This window comes from Ranitomeya imitator, chromosome 1, assembly GCF_032444005.1.
Source record: "Ranitomeya imitator isolate aRanImi1 chromosome 1, aRanImi1.pri, whole genome shotgun sequence".
NCBI classification, from domain to species: Eukaryota; Metazoa; Chordata; class Amphibia; order Anura; family Dendrobatidae; genus Ranitomeya; species Ranitomeya imitator.
Genome location: NC_091282.1, coordinates 807,322,297 through 807,348,887, shown reverse-complemented (window position 1 = coordinate 807,348,887; position 26,591 = coordinate 807,322,297). Strand labels below are relative to the sequence as shown.

At 41.9% G+C, this 26,591-nt stretch overlaps 1 protein-coding gene across 2 annotated transcripts in view; it reads right to left on the bottom strand.

The window, feature by feature from the left end:
• GAK (cyclin G associated kinase) overlaps window positions 1-26,591 on the bottom strand; it is a 189,180-nt gene that overhangs the window by 8,805 nt on the left and 153,784 nt on the right. The window contains exons 21-26 of one of the 2 annotated variants that reach the window (XM_069739054.1): window positions 25,084-25,581; window positions 21,133-21,291; window positions 18,393-18,530; window positions 9,065-9,190; window positions 8,613-8,810; window positions 8,376-8,524 (exon numbers count right to left, since the gene is read on the bottom strand). In XM_069739054.1, coding sequence (XP_069595155.1) covers window positions 8,376-8,524; window positions 8,613-8,810; window positions 9,065-9,190; window positions 18,393-18,530; window positions 21,133-21,291; window positions 25,084-25,581 — 1,268 coding nt within the window. The remainder of the gene's footprint in view (window positions 1-8,375; window positions 8,525-8,612; window positions 8,811-9,064; window positions 9,191-18,392; window positions 18,531-21,132; window positions 21,292-25,083; window positions 25,582-26,591) is intronic. The other variant, XM_069739064.1, reaches the window with a different exon arrangement.

Genomic DNA, 26,591 nt, shown 5'->3' with positions numbered 1-26,591 from the left:
GTGTATATATGTGTGTGTGTGTGTGTGTGTATGTGTTTTGATGAATATTTCCTTTGAAAACGATGTGTAAATGACTGAGAATTGCTGTATGTAAAAGCGGATGTTAAAATCGCAATGCGCTCGGATGTAAATCGGATGCTAGGTGTGAAAATCGCATTGTACTTGCATGGCACTCGTCCATTTTTCGGTCCAGATATGGGAACATTTTTTTTTTTAATCTCATATTGGTATGTACCCTAAAGAGAAGAAACGGATCAACTATTTATTACACTCACTTATCTGGGAGGGAAAAAAGCCCTGTATAGCCCTTAAATTACTCCAACTGCTGAAGGTAAATGGGGGATAAACTTCCCTGATATTAGACACTATAACCTCTCTCTCTGGACGTCTCTCCTTCTCCCACTTGTTGGTAAACCCCTATTTTCAACATGGACATTCTCACTTCTGTCTTATCGGTGGCACAAGGTATAATATCTATTAACCCCTTCCAAACACGCGCCGTACATGTTCCCGCAAACAGCAGTACATATACGGTGGCACGATCGCGCGACCTCACGCTGAGCTCTGTGGCGATTGGGTGCGGGTATCAGCTGTGTGTGAGAGCTGACATCCCGCAGCAACGCCCACGTTCGGCGCTAGCACCGATCAAGGGCATTTAACCCCTCTGATGCCTCTGTCAGTAGTGATAGCGACATAGAAGAGCATCGCGCAGGGAGTGAGTACCCTAGGCGCTTCCATCAAGACAATGCAATGCGATGGCCTTGTCCTGATGGTATCCATGGAGACCCCTGGCTGCAAGATGGCGGCGGGGTTCTTCAAGGAAGGCGGCTTCACAGTGCCTGCAGAGAGCAGGACCCAAGACGCCTCCTTCCCTGCATGTCAGATGCTGGTCTGATGCTCTGCAGTGCAGATGCATTGCAGAACATCAGATCAGCGATCTGATACTATACAGTAATGTTACTTCCTGGGACAATGTAAAACAGTTTAAAAAAATATATATGTATTAAAAAGTGTAAAAATATATATTTTTTAACCCCAAAGAAAAAAAAACCATTTACCAATACATTTATGTAAATAAAAAAAATAAACAATAAAAGTACACATATTTGGTATCGCCAGGTCCGTAATGACCTGCTCTATAAAACTGTCCCACTAGTTAACCCCTTCAATGAACACAGTAAAAAAATAAAAAAGAGGCAAAAAACAATGCTTTATCATCATACCGCAGAACAAAAAGTGCAATAAAACGCGATTAAAAAGGAGAATGTAAATAAAAATGGTACCGCTAAAAACATCATCTTGTCCCGCAAAAAACAAGCCATCATAGAGCTCCATCAGCAGAAAAAAAAAAGTTATAGCTCAGAATTAAGCGATGCAAAAATAATTTTTTTCTATAAAATCGTTTTTATTGTGTAAAAGCGCCAAAACATAAAAAAACTACCGTATATACTCGAGTATAAGCCGAGATTTTCAGCCCACTTTTTTGGGCTGAAAGTCCCCCTCTCGGCTTATACTCGAGTCATATACCCGGGGGTCGGCAGGTGAGGGAGAGCGGGGGCTGTGTAATTATACTTACCTGCTGCCGGCGCGGTCCCTGCAGTCCCTGGCTTCCCCGGCGCTGCAGATTCTCCCTGTACTGAGTGGTCACATCGCACCGCTCATTACAGAAATGAATAGGCGGCTCCGCCTCCATTGCTGTAAATGATCGGTAACTGTGACCGCTCAATTACAGGAAGAAGCTGCAGCGCCGGGGAAGCCAGGGACTGCAGGGACCGCGCCGGGAGCCGGTGAGTATACGGGGAGGGGAGCGCTGCGCTATATTTACCTGCTCCTCGCTCCGGTGCGGCTCCGTCTGCAGCGTCCTCTAGCAGTGACGCTCAGGTTAGAGGGCGCGGTGACGTAATCCGTGCGCGCCCTCTGCTGAGCGTCAGTGCTGGAGACGGAGCCGCACGAGGAGCAGGTAAATATTGAAAGCGCTGGCATCCTGAGCAAAAGAGGTGAGTATGTGATTTTTTTTTTTTTTATTGCAGCACCAGCAGCATTCTATATGCAGCATCTATGGGGCCATAATCAAAGGTGCAGAGCATATATATATGGCACAGCTTTATAAGGAGAATCTATGGGGCCATAATCAACAGTGCAGAGCAATAAATACATGGGGCACAGCTTTATAAGGAGCATCTATGGGGCCATAATCAACGGGTCAGAGCAATATATACGGCACAGCTTCATAAGGAGAATCCATGGGGCCATAATGAACAGTGCAGAGCAATATATATATATGGCACAGCTTTATAAGGAGCATCTATGGGGCCATAATCAAAGGTACAGAGCATATATATACATATATATATATATATATATATATATATATATATATATATGGGGCACAGCTTTATAAGGAGCACCTATGGGGCCATAATCAACGGTGCAGAGCATTCTATATGGCACAGCTTTATAAGGAGCATCTATGGGGCCATAATGAACGGTGCAGAGCATATATGGCACAGCTTTATAAGGAGCATCTATGGGGCCATAATCAACGGTGCAGAGCATTGTATATATGGCACAGCTTTCCATGGAGCATCTATGGGGCCATAATGAACGGTATAGAGCATTGTATATAGGACAGCTTTATGTGGAGCATCTATGGGGCCATAATCAACGGTGCAGAGCATTATATATAGCACAGTTGTATATGGAGCATCTATGGGGCAATAATGAACGGTATGGAGCATCTATTTTTATTTTTGAAATTTACCAGTAGCTGCTGCATTTCCTACACTAGGCTTATACTCGAGTCAATAAGTTTTCCCAGTTTTTTGTGGCAAAATTAGGGGGGTCGGCTTATACTCGGGTCGGCTTATACTCGAGTATATACGGTATATAAATTGGGTATCGCTGTAATAGTACTGACCCGAAGAATAAAGCTGCCGGAATAGAAAGGGATCAAAAATGTCATGAGCCTGAAAATGGTACCAATAAAAACGTCAGGTCGTCCTGCAAAAAAACAAACCATCACATGACTGTCAGCCGAAATATGGAAAAATTTTACCTCTCAAAATATAGTGATGCAAAAACTAGTTTTCGCAATAAAAAGCGTCTTTTAGTGTGTGATAGTAGAATAAAGTTGACTAATCACTTACACTGCACGAAGAACAGCGTAAAAAAAATAAATAAAACCAATTCTTCACATGCTGTTGATTTTTTTCATTCTGCCTCCCAAAGATCGCAGTTAAGCTATTTAACCTGCGCTCTGCGCTGAGCATTTACACCGGGGTTTCCGTGTAAATCTCTGAAATACGTGATTCAGACAGAACCCCCGGCAGAGGATTCCATATGAGGCAGATGGAGACATTGTGGACACATTAGGCCTCTTTCACACTTCCGTCTTTCAGCTCCCATCACAATCCATCGATTTTTGAGAATGCAGGATCCTGAAAAAAAATTTTCAGGATCCTGCATTTTCATCCGTCGTGCACTGGATCCTGCGTAAAAAAAACGGTCCGTCGGGCAGAGAAAACATTCAGAGGAACGTTTTTTCTGCACGTCGGAAAATCAGTCAGCAAGGATGCGTTGCTGACTGTGAAAAGCAGGAATCCAGCGACGGGTCCCGGTCTTTTCAAACTGAGTATGCGTGGAAGAATTTCCCGTGAGGGAAATTCTCTCTCGCTCTCTATCTTTTTAACATGTAACAAGATATAATGTTGAATAAAAAAAAAAAAAAAAAAAAAAAATCGCAATTTTCTCACCTACTGACGTCCCGCGCAGCGTCACCGATGCTCCCGGCAGCTAGTGTGCGTAGTAATACATTCCGCAATCTCGCGAGAAGTCGCAGTCTCGCGAGATCGCAACTTCTCGTGAGATTTCGCAATGTATTACTAGGAACACTAGCTGCCAGGAGCATCGCTGCGCGGGACGTCGGTAGGTGAGAATACTGCGATTTTTAATTTTTTTTAAACTGGTTTGTGTTGTGTATGCGTTTTCGCAGCGGAAAACCGTTGCGAAGACGCATACACAACAGGTGCACATAGCCTCGACGGGTCTGTCAGAAAGACGGGCCCAGTGCACACGTTTTCCACAATCTGCACAGGATCCGTCGTTTCATTGTCTTGACAGATCCTGTGCAGATTTGGAAGACGGAAGTGTGAAAGAAGCCTAAGGACCTGACATTATACCAGGAAGGGGCTTAGGATGGGGGACATACCAGGAAGGGGCCCAGGAGGGGGACATACCAGGAAGGGGCCCAGGATGGGGAACATTATACCAGGGAGGTGGTCGGGATGGGGGACATTATACTAGGATAGGGGATACTATTACAGAAAGGTGCCAAAATAGGTCTTTATATGATTTAGAATCATAGAATGGTAGAGTTGGAAGAGACCTCCTGGGTCATCTGGTCCAACCCCCTGCTCAATGCAGGATTCACTAAATCATCCCAGACAGTTGTATGTCCAGCCTCTGTTTGAAGACTTCCATTGAAGGAGAACTCGCCACCTCTCGTCAGCCTGTTCCATTCGATCACCCACACTGTCAAAAAGTTTTTTCTATTATCTAATCGGTGTCTCCTCCTATTCAGATTCATCCTATCGCTTCTAGTCTTTCTTTGTGCAAATGAGAATAAAGCTGATCCCTCTACACTATGACAGTCCTTGAGATATTTGTAGAAAGCTATTTAGTCTCCTCTCAGTCTTCTCAAACATTGTTTACAGACTGCTCACCATTCTCTGGACTTGCTCCAATTTGTTCATGTCTTTTTCAATATGTGGTGCCCAGAAGTGGACACAGTATTCCACATGAGGTATGACCAAACAGGAGTAGACTCCTTGTTCAGTGTAAGATCTATCAGTATACCGAAGTCTTTTCACATTTGTGGTTGTTAGCCCTATTCCTCCTATTGTGTATATGATTTTTTTTCATTTCTCATACCCAGATGCAAGACTTTGCATTTCTCCCGCTAAAAAACAATTATCTTAGTTGCTGCCCACAGTTCCAGTTTATTGAGATATTTTTGAATCCTCTCTCTCTCTTCTCTAGTATTAGCCATCCCTCCAAGCTTTGGGTCATCAGCAAATTTAATCAGTCTACCTTCAATTCCTTCATCTAAATAATTGATAAAGATGTTGAACAACACAGTGCCCAGGACAGTACCCTGTGGTACCCCACTTGAGATATTCTTCCAATTGGATGTGCTGCCATTTATGACCACACTTTGGGTCTGATCACTAAGCCAGTTATGAATCCACAGTTGCCTTGCTTATTCCATACTTGGTCATTTTTTCAATAAGGATCGTATGAGTTACTTCTTCAAATGCTTTGCTGAAGTCAAGATATACTATTTCTAAAGTGTTTCCCTGATCCACTCAGTCAGTGATTCGATCATAGAAGGAAATTAAGTTAGTCTGATATGACTTAGTTACAAACCTATCCTATGCTGGCTCTGATTTAACACTCTATTCTCATCCAGGCACTTGCATACATGTTGTTTAATAATTTATTCTAAGATATTTCCTGGTATAGAAGTCAGGTTCACAGGCCTATAGTTCCCTGGGTCCACACGTTCTTCCCCTTGTTGATGATGGGGACAATTTTTACTCTTCTCCAGTCTTCTGGGACTTCTCCTGTTTTCCAAGACTTTTCAAAGATTATGGAGAGTGGTTCAATAATTTACTCTGCTATCTCCTTCAGTACCCTATGATGTAATTCATCTCGACCCGGAGACTTGAATTCACTTATGTTAGCTAAGTGTTCTCTCACTATCTTTCTGTTTATAGATAGTGTGGATTCTTCTATTCCTTCAGTAGCACAGTGAAGATCAGTTGATGTTACATTTACTTTATGAGAGAACACAGATGCAAAATAGGAATTTAAAAGTTCGGTCTGCTCAATATAATTTTTTACCAATTCACCATTTTCATCTTGCCTATAGCATTTTCGACTTTTCTTTTACTTTTGACATAACCCCAAAATCCTCTTATTGCTTTTGACGTCTCTTGCACGCCTTCATTCATTTTCAGCTTTATATAATTGATGGCGTGCCCTGCAGGTTCTGCAGATAGCATTATATTTTTCTTTAGATATGTCTAACTCCTTTCCTTTTTAACATGTGTTTAAGCTCTGTGTTAATCCATCCCGGTTTCCTTAAATGCTTTCTATTCTTCCGTCTTTTAGTGATTGTTAACGATTGTGCTTTGAGAATCTTAATTTTCAAAATTTCCTATCCTTCCTGGACATTTCAGTTCTTAAGGACATCCAGCCTTTGGATCCCTCCTATCCACTGAGTTCCTTAAATTGGGCCATTCTAAAGTCCAACTTTGAAGTGTGAGTCTTCTCTTCACAAGTCTTCCTCGTCTTGTTACCCCACTACTTTTTGGAAGATAAAGTTGTCAGCAAGAGAGCGAGATTCCCAACAAGTGTCTGGATAGCTGAAATCTCCTATAATCACTATGTCAATTTTTTTTTTTTTTTGCTTGGCCATCTACTGCATAAAGTGCTCATTAAGATCTTCAGCTTGCCCAGGTGGCCTGTAGTAAAGACCTACAATGGTGTCCTCTCCATTGTCCTCTCCTTGAATACTTACTCAAACAGTTTCAACAGAACTGCCAGACTCTGAAGCTTGGATCTCTGTAGAGATATTTTCTTTTCTAAAATACAATGTGACACCTTCTCCACAATAAGTTATATCCTTCTAGGTTTGTATTCCAATCATGTGTATCATCCCACCAAGTTTAAGTGATGCCAATCATATTTCTTTTCCTGCATTCGTAGCTCTAGTTCGCCTTGTTAGTTGCCCATGCTGTGTGCTTTTGTATAGAAACATCTTAGATTGTGATTTCTCTTTCTCCAATACTTTTATTATTCAGATTTTTTGTTTTTGTTCTTCATTTCCACTTCTAATAGCAGAGTTCTCAATAGTATTTGCTCACTGTATGGCTTTCCCTGGCCTTTTGCTTTCTTTGCCACAATGTTCTAGTTTAAAGCTCTCCTGATGAGTGTATCAAGGTGACTTCCAAATATGCGTTTTTTAGTCTTGGTAAGGTGCAGCCCATCTCTAGCAAGTAGTCCATCGTATAGGTAATTCAGTCAGTTATACAGGAATCCAAATCCTTGCTTACAGCACCATAGAAGTAGCTAGTTGTTTACCTGTAGAATCTTGTTCCACCTCCTTGTTCAATGGCCATCCACTGGGAGGATGGATAAGACCACCTGCGCACTCAGTTCTTTTAGTTTCTTGCCCGCCCAAGTCTTTAAAGTCACTGCAGATTGTTTCCAGGTCCATTCTTGCGGTGACATTTGTCCCCACATGTATTGTCATCTGTAGCTGTGAAGAGTCCTGATATCCTGTTAGATACATCTTTGATTTTTGCACCTGGAAGACAGCACATTTCTCTTGAGGCTATATCCGGTCGGCAGATAGCGGCCTTTGTTCCCTTCAAAAAGGAATCCCCCATGACAACCACTATTTTTCTTCCTCACAACATTTTTCTTTCTCCATTCAAGAGTGCTTAAAAGGTTGTTCTTTGTGGGCAGTGTCTTATCTATTTGATCACTGTTCTTCTGCCTGAGAACCTGGTACTGGTCCTTGAGCAGTATGGGTGCTGACTGCCTCATGATCCTCCTGCTTGTATGGGTCAAGGCTTCCATTCTGCTGTTTCTTCAGGTGCACTACAAATTTCTTCTCTTTCTGCACTGTGAAGAGATACTTCTACTCTGTCTAAGAACTCCTCACCTTCCTTAATTTTCAATGTGGCTATTCTCTCTTCTAGACTTTGCAACTTTTCCTCCAACAGGGACGCAAACTTGCATTTTTTGTCAGGTGAAGCTTGGCTTTTCCACTGGCGAGTCTGTGAACATGTAGCATGCATTGCAGATCACCAATGGTTACTGACCTCTTCCATATTCTTAATGTTTATATAATGCTAAAGCAGTGAAGAACATGTCAAAATTCAAGTGGCTTTCCGATGTCCTCCATTCCTTTGCAACGGCCAAAATCCAGACTCTTCACTTAACACAGAATGCACTAGGAAAATGCAAATGATCTCCGCAAGACTTCTGCCCTGGCTTTAACCTTTGTGAATTCCTTATTCTCTCCCCTCCTTTTGCTACCCAGGTTCTTAAGGCATTTATTTTGTGTGCTCTAATGTTTATTATAACTTCCACAACTTTTAACTGTTATATAGCGGTAAAAACTTATTGGAACTAGAATCCAGTTTTACAGCCCAAATATACATTAATTTAACGATTGAAAAAAAAAATAAATCAATTTATACTGGTGATGTCTCCTTCCCTGTTATCTGTTATTTTAGGCCAGGGAGAAACGGAATATAGGGGTATTCAGTAGTGTAGCATGATTAGTAAAATAGTACAAAGCTTACTTTCAATTTTAAGGGATCCATGTCTTTAGTCATCTCTTGTCTTCTCATTTCAGCGATGGTCTTTGGACCCTTTCTGTCAGTTTTTGAGGAAAATCCCTGATTGGTGAGCAAATCACCAAAGTCACTCTCTGTCACTTTTGGTTTTGGCCCTTTAAAAAAACCAAACAAATATTTAATTTTTTATAGGAAAAAAATACAACTGAAAATATAGAAGAAAAAAAAGTTATTTTTGCTTACCAAACCCTGGTGCCCTTATTCCTCTTTCTTCTCTGCCACCGATCACACTAAAATTTACAATGTAATTGGGCTTGGTGTTGATGCCAGTTTTAGGTTGAGACTGCCATGAAGTATTTGTGGTTTGTGGTTTAGCAGCTGGTTTGGAGTTATTTTGAAATGACTTTTCATTGGCCCGGGCAGAAAATGGTGTGGAAGATGCTGAAAAAGAAAAACCTCTTAAGAGCTAATTTTTTTTTTTTTTTACTACCGGTAATTAAGTTAGGAGACATACCGTACCTAAAAGGGCATGCATACATAATGAAAGGAAAATGAGGAATGAAAAAGGTCAGACACTGAAGTCTGGAGTCGGATCAAAAGCCATGTAGATCTCTTTGACTTAAATTAGGCAGCTTTACTTTATTGGACTTATCTCTAGGATGATGAAGCAGCACTAACCAAAAGCATTGCATTACCTTTCTTTTGGAATGAAGAGCCTATACTATTGAGATCAGAAAATGGATCAAAACTGGAGGGCTTTGCTTTAACAAAGGATGAACTTGAAGATGTGCTCATCTGGCCGGTTGCTTTAACAGATGAACCTAAGAGATTGAGAAGCAAATTAAAGAAAGTAAAAAGTGTTTTGATGAGATTTGAAGAATTTCAAATTTGTTAACAAGCCTTTGGAAGCTACAATTTCAATAGGACCTGTCCGTTCTCCTGATAATCAGTATCTGTTTTAGTTCATACTTGTGTTTTCCAGGAATTCACAGTTCTGGAGCATTTTTTCTTATAATAAGAAATGCAATCATATCTTTCTTCCTACTAAAAATGTATGAATAAATTCAATGGTTGTTAGTATTCTCCTTGTCGGAATACTCTGTGCACAGTCTGACACGGTGATCGGCAGTGTCAGAATGTGTAAAGACAAACCCCCTAAATAGTAACACCCAGTTGTCAATTTATTCTTACATTTCAAATAGTAATAAAAGACGAAGGGCACATAAGAGATTTAAGAAAAGAAGCTTCAGAATTGTAATTTCACCAGTATTTGAAATGCATACTAAAAAGGACGGGTCAACAGAGAGGACAGCACTTTTTTACAGTAAATACCTGTTAATAGCAAACAAACATCACAGTACTCAATGTCCAACCAGAACCTTGTAGGCTGCTTCATATTTCATGTCTTTTCTGCATTATCAATGTAAATGTTAACTTTCTATACTTTTGCAGAGTGGTTGGGCTTGTCCTGCTGTGGAGCTGTAGAGCTGTGTGCCAAGACCTTCAGGTGGCTTTCTACTATTGAGCCCATATCGTTCAGTAGGCAGCCACTAGAACGAACTATACACACTGGCTAGGACTTAGTCATTGTTCAGTTACACTCTAGGTCACTGAGGGGCTTTTGGAACATTTCTAAAACGGAACAACTAAAAGCTGCTGGAAGGCAAAGAGGATCTTTTCTAATAAGATATAGAATACATTTTATTGCACTACTCATTAAAAGTGTATTACAGCTACAACAGATTATCATTAGTGATGAGCGAATATACTCGTTACTCGAGATTTCTCGAGCACGCTCGGGGTCCTCCGAGTATTTTTTAGTGCTCGGAGATTTCGTTTTCCTTGCCGCAGCTGAATGACTTACAGCTACTAGCCAGCTTGATTACTTGTGGGGATTCCCTAGCACGAAGGCAACCCCCACATGTACTTATGCTGGCTAACAGATGTAAATTATTCAGCTGCGGCAAGAAAAACTAAGGGTACCATCACACTCAGCAACTTTTCAACGATAACGATAGCGATCCGTGACATTGCAGCGTCCTGGATAGCGATCTCGTTGGGTTTGACACGCAGCAGCGATCTGGATCCTGCTGTGACATCGCTGGTTGGAGCTAGAAGGCCAGAACTTTATTTCGTCGCTGGATCACCCGCTGACATCGCTGGATCGGCGTGTGTGACGCCGATCCAGCGATGTGTTCACTGGTAACCAGGGTAAATATCGGGTTACTAAGCGCAGGGCCGCGCTTAGTAACCCGATATTTACCCTGGTTACCATTGTAAATTTAAAAAAAAAAAACACTACATACTCACATTCCGGTGTCTGTCACGTCCCTCGCCTTCAGCTTCCCGCACTGACTGTGAGCGCCGGCCATAAAGCACAGCGGTGACGTCACCGCTGTGCTCTGCTTTACGGCCGGCCGGCGCTCACAGTCAGTGCGGGAAGCTGAAGGCGAGGGACGTGACAGACACCGGAATGTGAGTATGTAGTGTTTTTTTTTTTTTACATTTACAATGGTAACCAGGGTAAACATCGGGTTACTAAGCGCGGCCCTGAGCTTAGTAACCCGATGTTTACCATGGTTACCCGGGGACTTCGGCATCGTTGGTCGCTGGAGAGCTGTCTGTGTGACAGCTCTCCAGCGACCACACAAGGACTTTCCAACGATCACAGCCAGGTCATATCGCTGGTCGTGATCGTTGGAAAGTTGATCAGTGTGAAGGTACCTTAAATCTCCGAGCACTAAAAAAATACTAAGAGGACCCCCGAGTGTGATCGAGAAATCTCGAGTAACGAGTATATTCGCTCATCACTAATTATCATGCATCCACAGAAAAGACATTGCCTATAAGATTTTGGGGGTACGACGGCCGAGGTCTCAACTGTAGCCAAATTCAGAGGGTACACACCCAGACTTGAGGTGCAAATGGAGCGGGGGTAGAGTGTCAACGTACAGCAGAGAGAATTCACTGCACACACAAATTCATGCAGAATTATAACGTTTATTCACACAATATAGTGACAAATGAAAAATTCAAAGAGGCGTTTTTCGATTTGAATAAATCTTTCTCCGTCGTTCAATGCAGGACACCGGGGTCACGGAAGAGTCTCTAATGGCACTCTACACTTTGTGCTACTGCAATGTTGCGGCGGCCAAAAATAGGTATTTCTGGTATCTTGATTCTTTTTTTCCATTATGCCATTTACCAATCAGATTAAATTATTTTATTTTGATAGATCTGACTTTTACGAACACAGCAAAACCAAAGGTGTATTTTATTTTGATTTTATGGTTTTATTTTTAATGGGGCAAAAGGGGGTGATTAGAACTTAGAATTTTTTTTTTTTTTTTTACTTTTTAATGTTTTCATTAGCCCCCCTTGGGGGACTTCAAACTGATCATCTGATGGCCTGTGTACCACATAGTGCATCAGATCAGCCATGTATAATGAAAATCACGATCTATGAACTCCAGCTAAAAGCTGGGTTTCATAGTAGTATCGTAATAACAGACATAGGGATCTTCACAAGACCCCAGGCTATCATGGCAACCAACTGGCACCCCGCGATCATGTCACAAACGTGCTGATGAAGTGCGGAATGACAACTCCGCTAGCAAGTGTTAAATGCAGCTGTCAGAGCTCCACTCCACTCTTGGCTGAACATATCAGCCATCTGCTGACAAAGATACGGGATCGGAGTACAAGACCACATCAAAAGCAGGGAGCAGTCATAAGTACGTGAAATGCGGGTAAGGGGTTAAATGAAAGGGGGTGTTACCAGTGTGAGACATGAAATGACCGACTGCTCCCTGATCTACATGTCTCACACTGGCAACTCCGCCTTTTCATTTAAACCCTTCATCACTATGTGATTTTCATTTTTGTGCTTTTGTTTTTTGCTCCTCTTTTTCTCAGAGACATAATGTTTTTACTTATCCGTCAATGTAGCTGAATGAGTTCTTGTTTTTTGTGGGGCAATTCCTACTTTTGAATGACACCAATGATTTTTTTATTTCATATAGCGTACTGGAAGACAGGAAAAAAATTCCAGATGCGGTAAAAGTTAAAAAAAAGTAACAATTTTTTTTTTTATGTACCATATTAACTATATGATAAAACTGACCTAGCATTCCCCAGGTCATTGCGAGTACGCACATCCAGAACATATGAAGCTTCTTTTTGATATAAGTGGTGAAAAAAATTCTGAAATTTGTAAGGGGGAAAAAAAAATGGAGCCAAATTACCAGAATTTGGTTTTGTAAGAACAAGAACTCTCCACTACAGCAGATTGCCTCCTCATCCTAATTAGCGACAGAAAACACAAAGAGGTTTAAATAGCCTCTCCCTCCATCCTTTGTATTTTTCTAAAGGACCACACCAGTATGAATGATTCCAATATTTAACAATAATCAATTAATCAAAGAACAGAAACAATTATAAGGAGGGGGCACACTACCCGTGCTGTAGTGGAGGATTATTAGAAACTGAATTACCTGTAAGTCTAAATCTATTTTCTGTAATCCACTCCACATCAGAACAGCAGGAGAAATGTCAAAGAACAACACTAGGGAAGGACAACTGCCTGGAAGACTTTACGAGCAAAGGCCAATTTTTTTATCGACATTAAATCTAATCTATAGTGCTTAGTAAAGGTATGGACCGAGGGCCAGGTGGCAGCTCTGCAGATCTGCTGGATGGCTGCACTAGCCCAGTTCAGCTGAGATAGACAAAGCGCTGGTGGAATGAGCTTTCAGTGATACAGGAGGAGACATAGGTTTCAATGATTACTTTCTTGATCCAATTTACCAGGGAACTTTTTGAAGCTTTTCCCCCCTTATTTAGTCCATAGTACTGGACAAAAATGTTCTGATCCTTCCTCCAAGCCACTGTTTGCCCCAAATAGTAGAGAACAGTCCCTGAGATGTCCAATGAATAAAACTCCATTTCTATGCAGCACGTAGGGTTTTGGTAAAAGGAAGGGAGGATTATTTCTTGGGACATTTTGAAATCTGTTGAATGCTGAGCAAAAAAGATGGGTCTAGCCAGCGCACCATCCTATCCTCCAGGATTCTCGAAGGCCTGGATCTCACAGACTCTCCTTGTGGTTGTTATGGCTACCAAGAAATCCGCTTTTCAGGATAATTTGTCCATCTGAATTTGGTTTATTGGTTTGAACTACATCATAGACCTTGGAGCACCAAATTCAGGTCATCAAGATGGAACTACATTCTATTTCCTCAGATGTAATCTAAAGGCTGCTGTCATTAATCTTTTTATCAAATCGGTGACCTGCCAAATTTTGGCCAAAAAGGATCTTAAAGGGACACTGTCACCTGAATTTGGAGGGAACAATCTTCAGCCATGGAGGCAGGGTTTTGGGGTTTTTGATTCACCCTTTCCTTACCCGCTGGCTGCATGCTGGCTGCAATATTGGATTGAAGTTCATTCTCTGTCCTCCGTAGTACACACCTGTGCAAGGCATGGGAGAATCACAATGGCAGGCACAGGGGTTTTCTGCAGACCCCCAGCTATCAGGACAACCCATAGGTACCCTGCGATCATGTGGCAGGGTGGCAATGGGGGAAACTTGTGACACGCTTCCAGAAGGTGCTTGATGTGGTCAGTGATTGACCGTGGCATTTAACTGGTTAAAAGCTGGGTTTGGATCCACCGCCGACTGTTAGAGGCACATGACAGCTGATCAGATCAGCTGCTACGTGAGGGGAAAGATGCAGGCTCAGCGTCGGAGCCCGCATCAAAAGGCAGAGACACTACCTTGGACGTACCTATACGTCCAAAGTCGTGAAGGGGTTTAACCCCTTTACCCCCAAGGGTGGTTTGCACGTTATGGACCGGGCCAATTTTTAAAATTATGACCACTGTCCCTTTATGAGGTTATAACTCTAGAACGCTTCAACGGATCCCGGTAATTCTGATATTGTTTTCTCGTGACATATTGTACTTCATGATAGTGGTAAAATTTATTTGATATTACCTGCGTTTGTGAAAAAAACAGAAATATGGCGAAAATTTCGCAATTTTCCAACTTTGAATTTTTATGCAATTAAATCACAGAGATATGTCACACAAAATACTTAATAAGTAACATTTCCCACATGTCTACTTTACATCAGCACAATTTTGGAACCAAAATTTTTTTTTGTTAGGGAGTTATAAGGGTTAAAAGTTGACCAGCAATTTCTCATTTTTACAACACCATTTTATTTTAGGGACCACATCTCATTTGAAGTCATTTTGAGGGGTCTATATGATAGAAAATACCCAAGTGTGACACCATTCTAAAAACTGCACCCCTCAAGGTTCTCAAAACCACATTCAAGAAGTTTATTAACCCTTCAGGTGCTTCACAGGAATTTTTGGAATGTTTAAATAAAAATTAACATTTAACTTTTTTTCACAAAAAATTTACTTCAGCTCCAATTTGTTTTATTTTACCAAGGGTTACAGGAGAAAATGGACCCCAAACCTTGTTGTACAATTTGTCCTGAGTACGCCGATACCCCAAAAGTGGAGGTAAACCACTGTTTGGGCGCATGACAGAGCTTGGAAGCGAAGGAGCGCCATTTGACTTTTTAATGCAAAATTGACTGGAATTGAGATGGGACGCCATGTTGCGTTTGGAGAGCCACTGATGTGCCTAAACATTGAAACCCCCCACAAGTGACACCATTTTGGAAAGTAGACCCCCTAAGGAACTTATCTAGAGGTGTGGTGAGCACTTTGACCCACCAAGTGCTTCACAGAAGTTTATAATGCAGAGCCGTAAAAATAAAACAAATTTTTTTCCCACAAAAATTATTTTTTAGCTCCAGTTTTGTATTTTCCCGAGGGTAACAGGAGAAATTGGACCCCAAACGTTGTTGTGCAATTTGTCCTGAGTGCGCTGATACCCCATATGTGGGGGGAACCACCGTTTGGGCGCATGGGAGGGCTCGGAAGGGAAGGAGCGCCATTTGGAATACAGACTAAGATGGAATGGTCTGCAGGCGTCACATTGCGTTTGCAGAGCCCCTAATGTACCTAAACAGTAGAAACCCCCCACAAGTGACCCCATATTGGAAACTAGACCCCCCCAAGGAACTTATCTAGATGTGTTGTGAGAACTTTGAGCCCCCAAGTGTTTCACTACAGTTTCTAACGCAGAGCCGTGAAAAAAAAAAAAAAAATTCCCCCCAAAATTATTTTTTAGCCCCCAGTTTTGTATTTTCTCGAGGGTAACAGGAGAAATTGGACCCCAAAAGTTGTTGTCCTATTAGTCCTGAGTACGCTGATACCCCATATGTTGGGGTAAACCCCTGTTTGGGCACACGGGAGAGCTCGGAAGGGAAGGAGCACTGTTTTACTTTTTCAACGCAGAATTGGCTGGAATTGAGATCGGACGCCATGTCGCGTTTGGAGAGCCCCTGATGTGTCTAAACAGTGGAAACCCCCCAATTATAACTGAAACCCTAATCCAAACACACCCCTAACCCTAATTCCAACGGTAACCCTAACCACACCTCTAACCCATACACACCCCTAACCCTAATCCCAACCCTATTCCCAACCGCAAATGTAATCCAAACCCTAACCCTAACTTTAGCCCCAACCCTAACTGTAGCCTTAACCCTAACTGTAGCCTTAACCCTAACTGTAGCCTTAACCCTAACTGTAGCCTTAACCCTAGCCCTAACCATAACCCTAGCCCTAACCATAACCCTAGCCCTAACCCTAGCCCTAAACCTAACCCTAGCCCTAACCCTAATCCTAGCCCTAACCCTAGCCCTAAGCCTAACCCTAATGGGAAAATGGAAATAAATACATTTTTTTAATTTTTTTATTTTTCCCTAACTAAGGGGGTGATGAAGGGGGGTTTGATTTACTTTTATAGCGGGTTATTTAGCGGATTTTTATGATTGGCAGCCTTCACACACTGAAAGACGCTTTTTATTGCAAAAAATATTTTTTGCGTTACCACATTTTGAGAGCTATAATTTTTCCATATTTGAGTCCACAGAGTCATGTGAGGTCTTGTTTTTTGCGGGACGAGTTGACGTTTTTATTGGTAACATTTTCGGGCACGTGACATTTTTTGATCGCTTTTTATTCCGATTTTTGTGAGACAGAATTACCAAAAACCAGCTATTCATGAATTTCTTTTGGGGGAGGCGTTTATACCGTTCCGCGTTTGGTAAAATTGATAAAGCAGTTTTATTCTTCGGGTCAGTACGATTACAGCGACACCTCATTTATATCATTTTTTTAATGTTTTGGCGCTTTTATAAGATAAAAACTTTTATAGAAAAAATAATTATTTTTGCATCGCTTTATTCTGAGGACTATAACTTTTTTATTTTTTTGCTGATGTTGCTGTATGGCGGCTCGTTTTTTGCGGGACAAGATGACGCTTTCAGCGGTACCATGGTTATTTATATCAGTCTTCTTGATCGCATGTTATTCCACTTTTTGTTCGGCGGTATGATAATAAAGCGTTGTTTTTGTCTCGTTTTTTTTTTTTTTTTTTTTTTCTTACGGTGTTTACTGAAGGGGTTAACTAGTGGGACAGTTTTATAGGTCGGGTCGTTACGGACGCGGCGATACTAAATGTGTACTTTTATGGTTTTGTTTTATTTGGATAAAGAAATGTATTTATGGGAATAATATTTATTTTTTTTTTTCATTATTTAGGATTTTTTTTGGGATTTTTTTTTTTTTTTTACACACTTGTACAAATTTTTTTTTACTTTTTTACTTTGTCCCGGGGGGGGACAGTACAGATCGGTGATCTGCCAGTTTGCACAGCACTCTGACAGATCACCGATCTGTCTCAGAGCGCTGCAGCGTTACCAAGTGCCTGCTCTGAGCAGACACTTGGTAAGCCACCTCCCTCCCTGCAGGACCCGGATCCGCGGCCATCTTGGATCCGGGACTTGCTGCAGGGAGGAAGGTAGGAGACCCCCGGAGCAACGCGATCACATCGTGTTGCTGCGGGGGTCTCAGGGAAGCCCGCAGGGAGCCCCCTCCCTGCGCGATGCTTCCCTGTACCGCCGGCACATGCCGGGGGTTAATGTGCCGGGGGCGGTCCGTGACCGCTCCTGGCACATAGTGCCGGATGTCAGCTGCCAACTGCTGCATATGCAAATTGCCATGTACCTTGGCCCTGTAGTAACATCCAAGTCATCTCTTTCCATTCCATTAATTTCTATGCAGCTGTTGGGATCTAAGGGGTAACATTTCTCCTTGTGGAGAGTGACATGCCAGGCCTGGCATGTCAGAGTGAGGAGATTTATATGCCATGCATGCCACCTATTGGAAGTAGCAATCCTAAAAGTCAATGTTGATCCTTTAACGAGCCTTGCCAGATGACTTAGGATAGAAGTTATATGGAAAGGCTCGTTAAAGGGTTGGGTTTGTTCACAAGTTCATTGAGCTGGATTTCTCATGTTTTGACTGCCCCACTCTTTGACACCGCATTCTCTCTGCTCTGAACACCTAAGGATTAGTGATGAGCGAGTATACTCGTTGCTCGGGTTTTCCTTTTCCTTGCAGCAGCTGCATGATTCGCGGCTACTAGACAGCTTGATTACATGTGGGGATTCCCTAGCAACCAGGTAACCTCCACATGTACTCAGGCTGGCTAGCAGCTGTAAATCATCCAGCTGAGGCAAGGAAAACAATCTCCGAGCAGTCATAAATACTCGGAGACCACCCGAGCGTGCTCTGGAAAACCCGAGCAACGAGTATATTCGCTCATCGCTACTAAGGATATCTGCTATGGTCAGCTGGACTATTTTCTATTTCTTGTCCCATAGTGATACTCACACTGATAAACGATTCTACTGAAAAAGCAAAACACAGCCTATTAAGTTACACATCACTGTAATCAGGCTCTCTTCCCCTACATCATTTTGCTCTCAGATTATCAAGTGGCTGCTTACCCTTAAACTGGCCCACTGTTCTGTATAGGTATGTAATAATAATAATAACAATAATAATAACAATAATAACAACATCATCTTATACCTTCAAAGGGCGATTTGTTGGACTTTGGAAGAAACACATTGGGTTTAGAAGGCTCATCCCATGAATTCCATCCTCCTAAAAGGTCTGGATTGCTGGCAGAAGAAACTATTCTTGAGTGCGTTGTTGGGAAATTATCTTCTATATGTAGATTTATTTAAAAAAAAAAAAAAAAAAAAAGTTAAAATTCTAAAACAGTGTCTGGAATGTTGCTGGCAGTTTTCAGTGCAATAGTGCAGCCGGTATTTGTAATAAAGTATTGAATGATGAATTGCCAACAAAGTATTTCATGCCATAATGGCCTGGATACAAGGATTAGAGTTTAGATTGTTAAAGTGTAATAGTCATCTTATTAAAGTTTTTATATATTAAGAGCACAGCGTAGCGTGGCTGACTGGTGAGGGCTCACGCCGATCAGTTACCCCCTTAAAGACCACCGCTAAGCCTTTTAGCGACAGCAGTTAAGGGGCTTTATTCCTCAGTGAAGCTTTTTAACGGCGCTGAGAAATAAGGGTATAGCGCCCCTAGGCGTCAGAAAATATCCAGGTTTCAGAGACCGTGGAGAAAATGTCATCGCTGTTATTCACGGAATAATGGGGATCACTTTTAAAAAAAAAAAAAAAGGAAAGTCCAATTTAAAAATCATTTCTCTTCTCTATGACATGATCTAACATATCAGGGGAGAGAGAAATGTGGTCCCTGAGCCCCCCGATAGTACTCTAGGATCCAGATCAGTGATCCCCCAGACTCCCTCTTTCTACCAATGAAAAATGGTGGGCAATCTACCTGGCAACATCAGAGATTTTTTCAATGGTCCATGACTTGATTACAGTGATAGATCCTATCCAATGATCAAAAGCCCCAATATTAGTAAATATGGCAACACATGGTTTGCGTCTCTCTCTTCTCTCCTTGTAGTTGTTGTGGGAGAGAAGAGAGATTCACTACGTCCAAGTGCTGTCCTGTCAGTAAAAAATAAATAAAAAAATTGTAGCGCCATTTCCATAAAGCCGTGCCAGGGTTCAGCTTAAAGCGACACTCAGGTTGCTGCTGTCAAACTGATTAACATGATACCAGGGGTGAAGAAATCCATCTTGTGGTTCTTGTGTAATCAGAGTTAGAAGTTTGCAGCTAATGATATACCTGTCCTCTGGGGCAGGACTGTAGACAGGGTCTTAGCTTCCTGCTCTAAACCAGAGAAACCAAAGACCTGCCCACAGGCCGCCCCAAAAGCACAAATAGCACGGCTCTATGATAAGGATCAGGTTTGTGCTTCAGGGTGGCCTGTGGGCAGGTCTTTCTTTGGTTTCTCTGGCTTAGAGCAGTAAGATAAGACTGCCTACAGTCCCGCCCCTGGAGCACGGGCATATCATTAAGTGAAAACTTCTAACACTGATTACACAAGAACCACAAGACTGATGTCTTCACCCCAGGTATCATGTTAATCATTATAACAGCGTCAACCTGACAGTGTCTGTAGTTTACGTCGCAAAATCCTGCTGACAGGTTCGCTTTAAAGAAAAATAAGTTGGGTTTAGTTTACTAGTGTAAGATTAGGTTTAGGTCTAGTAGTGTTTGATTAGGTTACTTTTTTTTTTCTTAGGAATGCATATACAATAGAATAATGGCCCACAGAATGTTCACCGAGGAGCAGGCGTACACACTGCTTTGAAGCACAGCAGTTTTCAGCCATTGACGACGACTTTTCCAGCACGGGATCCAACAGCCCGATAGTAACAGGGTCGGTCGTCACTGCTGAAGCTTCACTGGCAAGACCAAGTTCCACAGTACCCCCATCGCTGTAGTATCTCGACAGTGCATTTTCACATCAAATAACCCCCTTTTCAGCAGCCCCTTATATAAAAGTTGAACTAATTTTACCCCCTTTTATTTTTTCCAAAGGTTTGTTACCCCAAATAATCGTCTTACAATTCACTGCCCAGCAAAACAATTTAAATGCCCGACAACATATTTCCCAAAAACACACTGCCTTTCATTCCGGTTCCTGGATCCCCACAAATGTCCCTGAAATAAAAAAAATTTGGTGGTCCTTAACCTCAACTTGGTTTTTGTAAAAAAAAAAACAAACAAAAAAAATTCTGTCCCTATTGGGCAACAAAATCTGTCCACAGCCCCTCTGTATTTGGAGCTGTCATCTCCCGAGCAGAGTTGAGCAAATGTTTAAAAATTTTGTTCCGATTACAATTGATGGCAAAAATTGTGTTTGCAATATTCGCCCAACACAACCGAAAGTCATTTGAGTCAATAAGAGTAGAATTGAACGATTATGTTCAAAATCGATCGTCAAACAAATTCTGCATGAATATGTTACCAATGTGACACAAAAATGGCAAATTCAGATACGGCAACCGATTCCGAACCTAGTCGCTCAACTCTAATCCTGAGCAGATGGAGTGGAATCAGATAATCCTGATCCATGGAAAGGCGAATGATTCTAGGCGATAATGGAGTCGCATAATTTTACTGCAACCTACAGCGGTGCCAAAATTATGCGACTTTTCAAAGCATTTTACGCCATAATACTGGCATTAAAGCGCTGTTCATAGATTTTTAGGATCTGGTTCGAATTAATTATATTGCAGAAAGGTCACTTGATTAAAAATGAATTTTAAACAATTAAATCACTGCATAGAAAACAGGTAATATTTTTTTTAAATAAAAAAAAAAACGTGGAGTCACTACGAGCAATTATTAATGTATAATGTAATCGGTACTCACTTACCTAGGTTTAAGAAATCCATGCTTGAAGCAGGAGGTGGAGTACGTGTAGAAGGGTACACATTAGGAGTGGATGCAGAGTGTGGGCTGACTAGTCCTTCAAACAGATCTGGATCACCCGACTTATTTTCAGACACAGTAGCTGCAAATGGGTCAAATGGGTCTGTAGACAAAATACAAAGGTATAGCATAATTGACACAAAGTTCTGTCATGAGGGAAATCTTTGAATTCAGATTTGCTGGAGGTTGCATGGTCTATTTTTGACAAATTAATGAAAGTGTTGCGTAATGCTTTTCCAATTTTCCTCCATGACTCCGATAAATACGACTTTTTAAAACTGCAATCCATAAATCTGCCACCTAGGATTCAAAAGTGGAAATAGTTGCATTCAATCATTTAATGAGGAAATCTGATTTTAGAAAATATGTTGTTTCATTTTGTCTCCTCTGGCATTGGACAAGAAAGTTGCAAAAGGTAAAAGATATCCTTCAACAAAAGAGGTCAACACCAGGCAGAAAAATCCATGGCGAATCCTGCATGTGTAACCACTTTACATTGAAAGGGGCAAATTCTGCAGTGAAAATTCAGAATAGAAATCCACATGCCGCTAACTTTAAAATCTGCACTGCAGGTCAATTACTGTAAGAAACAAATTTACATTATACAAGAGTGAAGGAATATCTACTATATAATTGTCTAAGGGTCACTTCCGTCTGTCTGTCTGTCCTTCTGTAACAGTTATTCGTTCACTGATTGGTCCCGGCAGCTGCCTGTCATGGCTGCCGTGACCAATCAGCGACACGCACAGTCCGGAAGAAAATGGCCGCTCCTCACTGCCTGCACTCACTGCCCGGCGCCCGCATACACCCCTCCAGTCTGCCCTCACACAGGGTTAATGGCAGCTGTAACGGACCACGTTATGCCGCAGTGTAATGCAGTCCGTTACCGCTGCTATTAACCCTGTGTGACCAAGTTTTTTTTACTATTGACGCAGCCTATGCAGTGCCAATAGTAAAAACATCGAATGTTAAAAATAATTAAAAAAATAAAAAATGATTATATACTCACCTACGCCACCTTTCCCGCTCCTCGAGATGCAACCGGCACGTTCCGGTCGCACAGATGGTCTGGCAGAAGGACCTGCCATGACATCACGGTCATGTGACCGCGACGTTATCACAAGTCCTGTGCGCCTGCGCGGAAAGGACCTGCCATGATGTCACGGTCATGTGACCGTGACACGGTCACGTCACTGCGACGTCAGCACACCCTGGGACCGGAAGATGCAGCCTGCACCCCACACAGGCGACAGTGCTACAACGCGCCTGCGGAAGGTGAGTATATGTTTATTTTTTATTTTTTTTAACCTGTGTCATACGTGGCTGGGCAGTATACTACATAGCTGGGCAATATACTACATGGGCTGTGCAATATACTATGTGGCTCTGTGCTGTATATTACGTGGCTGGGCAATATACTACGTGGCTGGGCAATATACTACGTGGCTGGGCAATATACTACGTGGCTGGGCAATATACTACGTGGACATACATATTCTTTAATACCCGATGCGTTAGAATCGGGCAACCATCTAGTACATTTATAGATCCTGAAAATTTAGCCAGATTTAGCATTAAGACCATTTAAAATGGACCACTGCCCTGCTAATCACAAGAAGGGGAATTAAAAAAAAAAAAAAAAAACTATAGCCATAAGATGGCACCGAGGTACAGGAACAGTATTGTCAGAGTCAGGCTATATGAAAATTGGGTCACTCACCACATGGGTAAGCACTGCATTGCACTTCATCATGCATTTACATATAGCTCGCCCTATTCCCTGGGTTATTTCGGGAGGTGAAGATGCCGAGGCCACGTACCTTGCCTTATCTCCTGAATCCACCCTCGGTCTGTACCCTTCCCCCACCCAGGGAAGAGGGGAGTAGCAGTGCCCCGTAATACACTAACCAGACAAACAAAGTTTTACGAACAGGGGAAAAGGAAAATACCAGGCATACAAATATTCAATCACATATAACAGAGGAATGCATCGGGGAGTGGAGGATGAGGTAAAACCAAAGTAGGAGAAGAAAGGGAATTATCACACTTACTAACCAAGAAACAGTCACAGATAAACCCAACAAACGCCTTCTCACAAAATCACCAACACCTATCCTCCCTGCCATGCAACATAAGCTAGCTCTGACAATGTCTGTCAGTAAGGACACAGATTATATAGGGAATAGGAGTGGTTAACTGTAAGACCTATATCCCAGAGCTCCCAACATGGCCGACTAACCCCTGTACTGCCAAAATAAATTTAAAACGTGTAAAAAGAAGGATTAGTGCTTCTTTTCAGCACAGGCGAAGGAGCAATCAGACGCTGCAGTCTTCTGGCTCCTCCATGTCGCGGTAACCCCAAGACAACACCCTTGTCTTCACTCTACTGCAGCGCCTGGTGATCACATCTCATTTTCCTGTTTGGTTTGAAACATAACCTGTGCTAAGGTAATTGTGCAAGGAGGGAATGGAGACTAGCTCAACTAATGTGAATAGTGGGTCCAGAATTATCTACTCTATATAGGAGGTGTTATTGGACACTACAATACTGTTTGCTATGACTGCAGAAATGTCTCCTGCACAAGTCAGGAAGTGTAAGCCTAAAGCTACCAAAATTAGGGCAAGTATGCAACTAGCTCCATGAGTTGGATTGTGTGGCCCATCAGCGATAACCACAGGAGCCATTTACTATGTAAAATCACTAGTCTGGTCAATAAATTAGCAATTTTTCAGATTCTAGGTTATTATGACATAGAACTAGCCAACATTGGGTATGTGTGCTGTTTGCTACCTACTCGGATAGAAAATGCATTAGTCTGAACATACTCTAATTTTAAACTTTGTGTCCAGTGTGAAAACACAAGATTTCAGTACAAATAGATAGATAGATCCAGAGATAAAGAGTTACTTTAGACACACACTGCTCAAAAAAAAATGAAGGGAACACTTAACACAATGTAACTCCAAGTCAATCACATGTCTGTGAAATCAACAATGATTGTGAATCAATTTCTCCTGTTGTGCAAATGGAACAGACAACAGGTAGAAATGATAGGCAATTAGCAAGATAGCCCCTATAAAAGAAGTGGTTCTGCAGGTGGTGATCACATACATATGCATATACTGCTCAAAAAATAAAGGGAACAACAAAATCTGCTGCATGATCTGGACACTGTGCGGACAGATACAGCTATGCTTGACAGCTCACATTGATGTGCCATCCTACATAAGCTTTCACTACCTGAGCAACTTCAGTGAGTTGTAGACACCGCCTCATGTTACTGTACCTCTAGGGGTGAGAGCAATGACAAAATGCAAAAGTGACCAAAACAACAGCCAAAAATGATGAGAACAGAGAAATGGTCTGTGGTCACCACCCCCCCCCCCCCCCCCCCCCCCTGCAGATCCACTCCTTTATAGGGGTTGTCTTTCTAATTATCATTTCTACCTGTTTGTTCCATTTTCACAAAAGCAGGAGAAATTGATTCACAATCGGTGTTGCTTCATAATTGGACAGGTTGATTTCACAGAAGCGTGATTGACTGGGAGTTGCATTATGCTGTTTAAGTGTTCCCTTTATTTTTTGATCAGTGTATTTATATATATTATGCATACCCATACATTTTGGTTTTTTTTTCAATATACAGTGATGTGGAAAATTGTAAAAAAAAAAAACCAAAAAAAAAAACCCACAACATTAAAATAAAAAATATTTAACAAAAATAGCCGATTTAAGCAAAAGATCATTTCCTGATGACAAAGTCAATTTACTTGAAGTCTCCTCTCTATTGTCTATCAAGAATACCGTCCCCCTAAATGTTGCAAACAGCTAAGGTCAACACAATCATTTAATAAAATTACAACTCCAAATTCCCACAAAGAAACTAGATATTACCAGAAGCAGAAAACGTGGTGTCAAACGAGGAGCCCGTTTCTGCAGATGTTTCAGTTGGACCACTGAAAAAAAAATCCTCCCCAGATCCTAACAAGTTCTCAGTTCTGCAGTCAGTCGAGAAAGGATTGTCTGAGAAAAGATCGTCTAGTAAAGCTGCATTGCTGGATGAATTCATTATTTGCGAGGGAACAGCATTGTTGTCGGTAGCTGCAGGTGTCGTGTTTAGTCCTAATAAGTCTGCTTCTACTTCTTCGTCCTTCGGGTTTGGAGTGTCAGCACCATTCTTTGATGCAAGTACATGATCTGCAGGTTCGGATACATCAGGAGATAAGATGTTTGCGCCTCTTTCTTCACTTTCGAGTGCACTATGCACTTGGCCAAAGTCATAGAACTCCTCGTCAGAAGGTTCACTCTTGTTGTCATTTGTACTTTCATTGTGATCTTCCCTGGATGAATACGCCTGGACTCCGACGTGAAAGTCTCTTCCTTCCATCTGATCTAAGTATCATGAACACAGATAATGATTTTTAGAATAAAGCATTCAAACAAATTGCAATACAATCACATTGTAGACATACAAGAAAACTGCTCTGTACTGGCTGCACTGCATCCCACTACAGCAGAGCTGGATAAATTGCGGCCCGCGGGCCACATTCGCCCCTCCGGCTGTTCCTGTCCGGCCTGCGGACAGAAAAAGCTGAAAGGCTGATATAGTAGCCCACGGGCCACACCCTACCCTTGACCGCCATGGCTGTCACCTCTATCTGCATCTTTGAGATGCAGACAGTGGTGAATCCATTGATAAAGGGTGGAACTACCAGCTCCTGCTTCCCCCAAACAGCATGCGTGACTGACATAAGAAAAGAAACATAACATCACTTCATCACGTCTGCTGAGCAGATTATCAATGGACCAGGGACTGGAGCAAAGCACCGAGAGAAAGGGAGCGAGGGGAGTATGTGGTGGTGTTTTGTTTGCTTTTTATTCATGTGTGTATGGGATGTTTGCATGTATATAGAGGGCATATGCGGGCGGGGCCTCAAGCCGTATAATGGAGGCTATGTGGGGGCCCTCAGGCCGTACACAGTAGCAACCCATAGTTTTGCACTTTTTTTTATTTTTAAAGTGTGATTCTGTCTGGTTGTTGTGATGCCGTTTTCCCGATGATGTTAGTAAATCGGAAGCAAATGGTTGTCAGCTGTAAGGATGAAAATTGTACTTGACATTGGTTAGTTTTCAACATTTGCTGGGCCAAATATTTTGAATATTTTGTCATGAGTAGTCGAATTTTGCCTACAATTTTTTTTTTTTGCGTGCGTTTTTCGATTAAAGCATGGCAAAGACAGACATTTATCACCAGATGTCAGGAAGCTTATTACTCTGAGAGTGAAGTCAGGCAAAAGTCTAAGGCTTCTTTCACAGTTGCGTCGTTTGGCATCCATTGCAATCCGTCGTTTTGGGAAAAAAACGGATCCTGCAAATGTGCTCGCAGGATGCGTTTTTCTTTC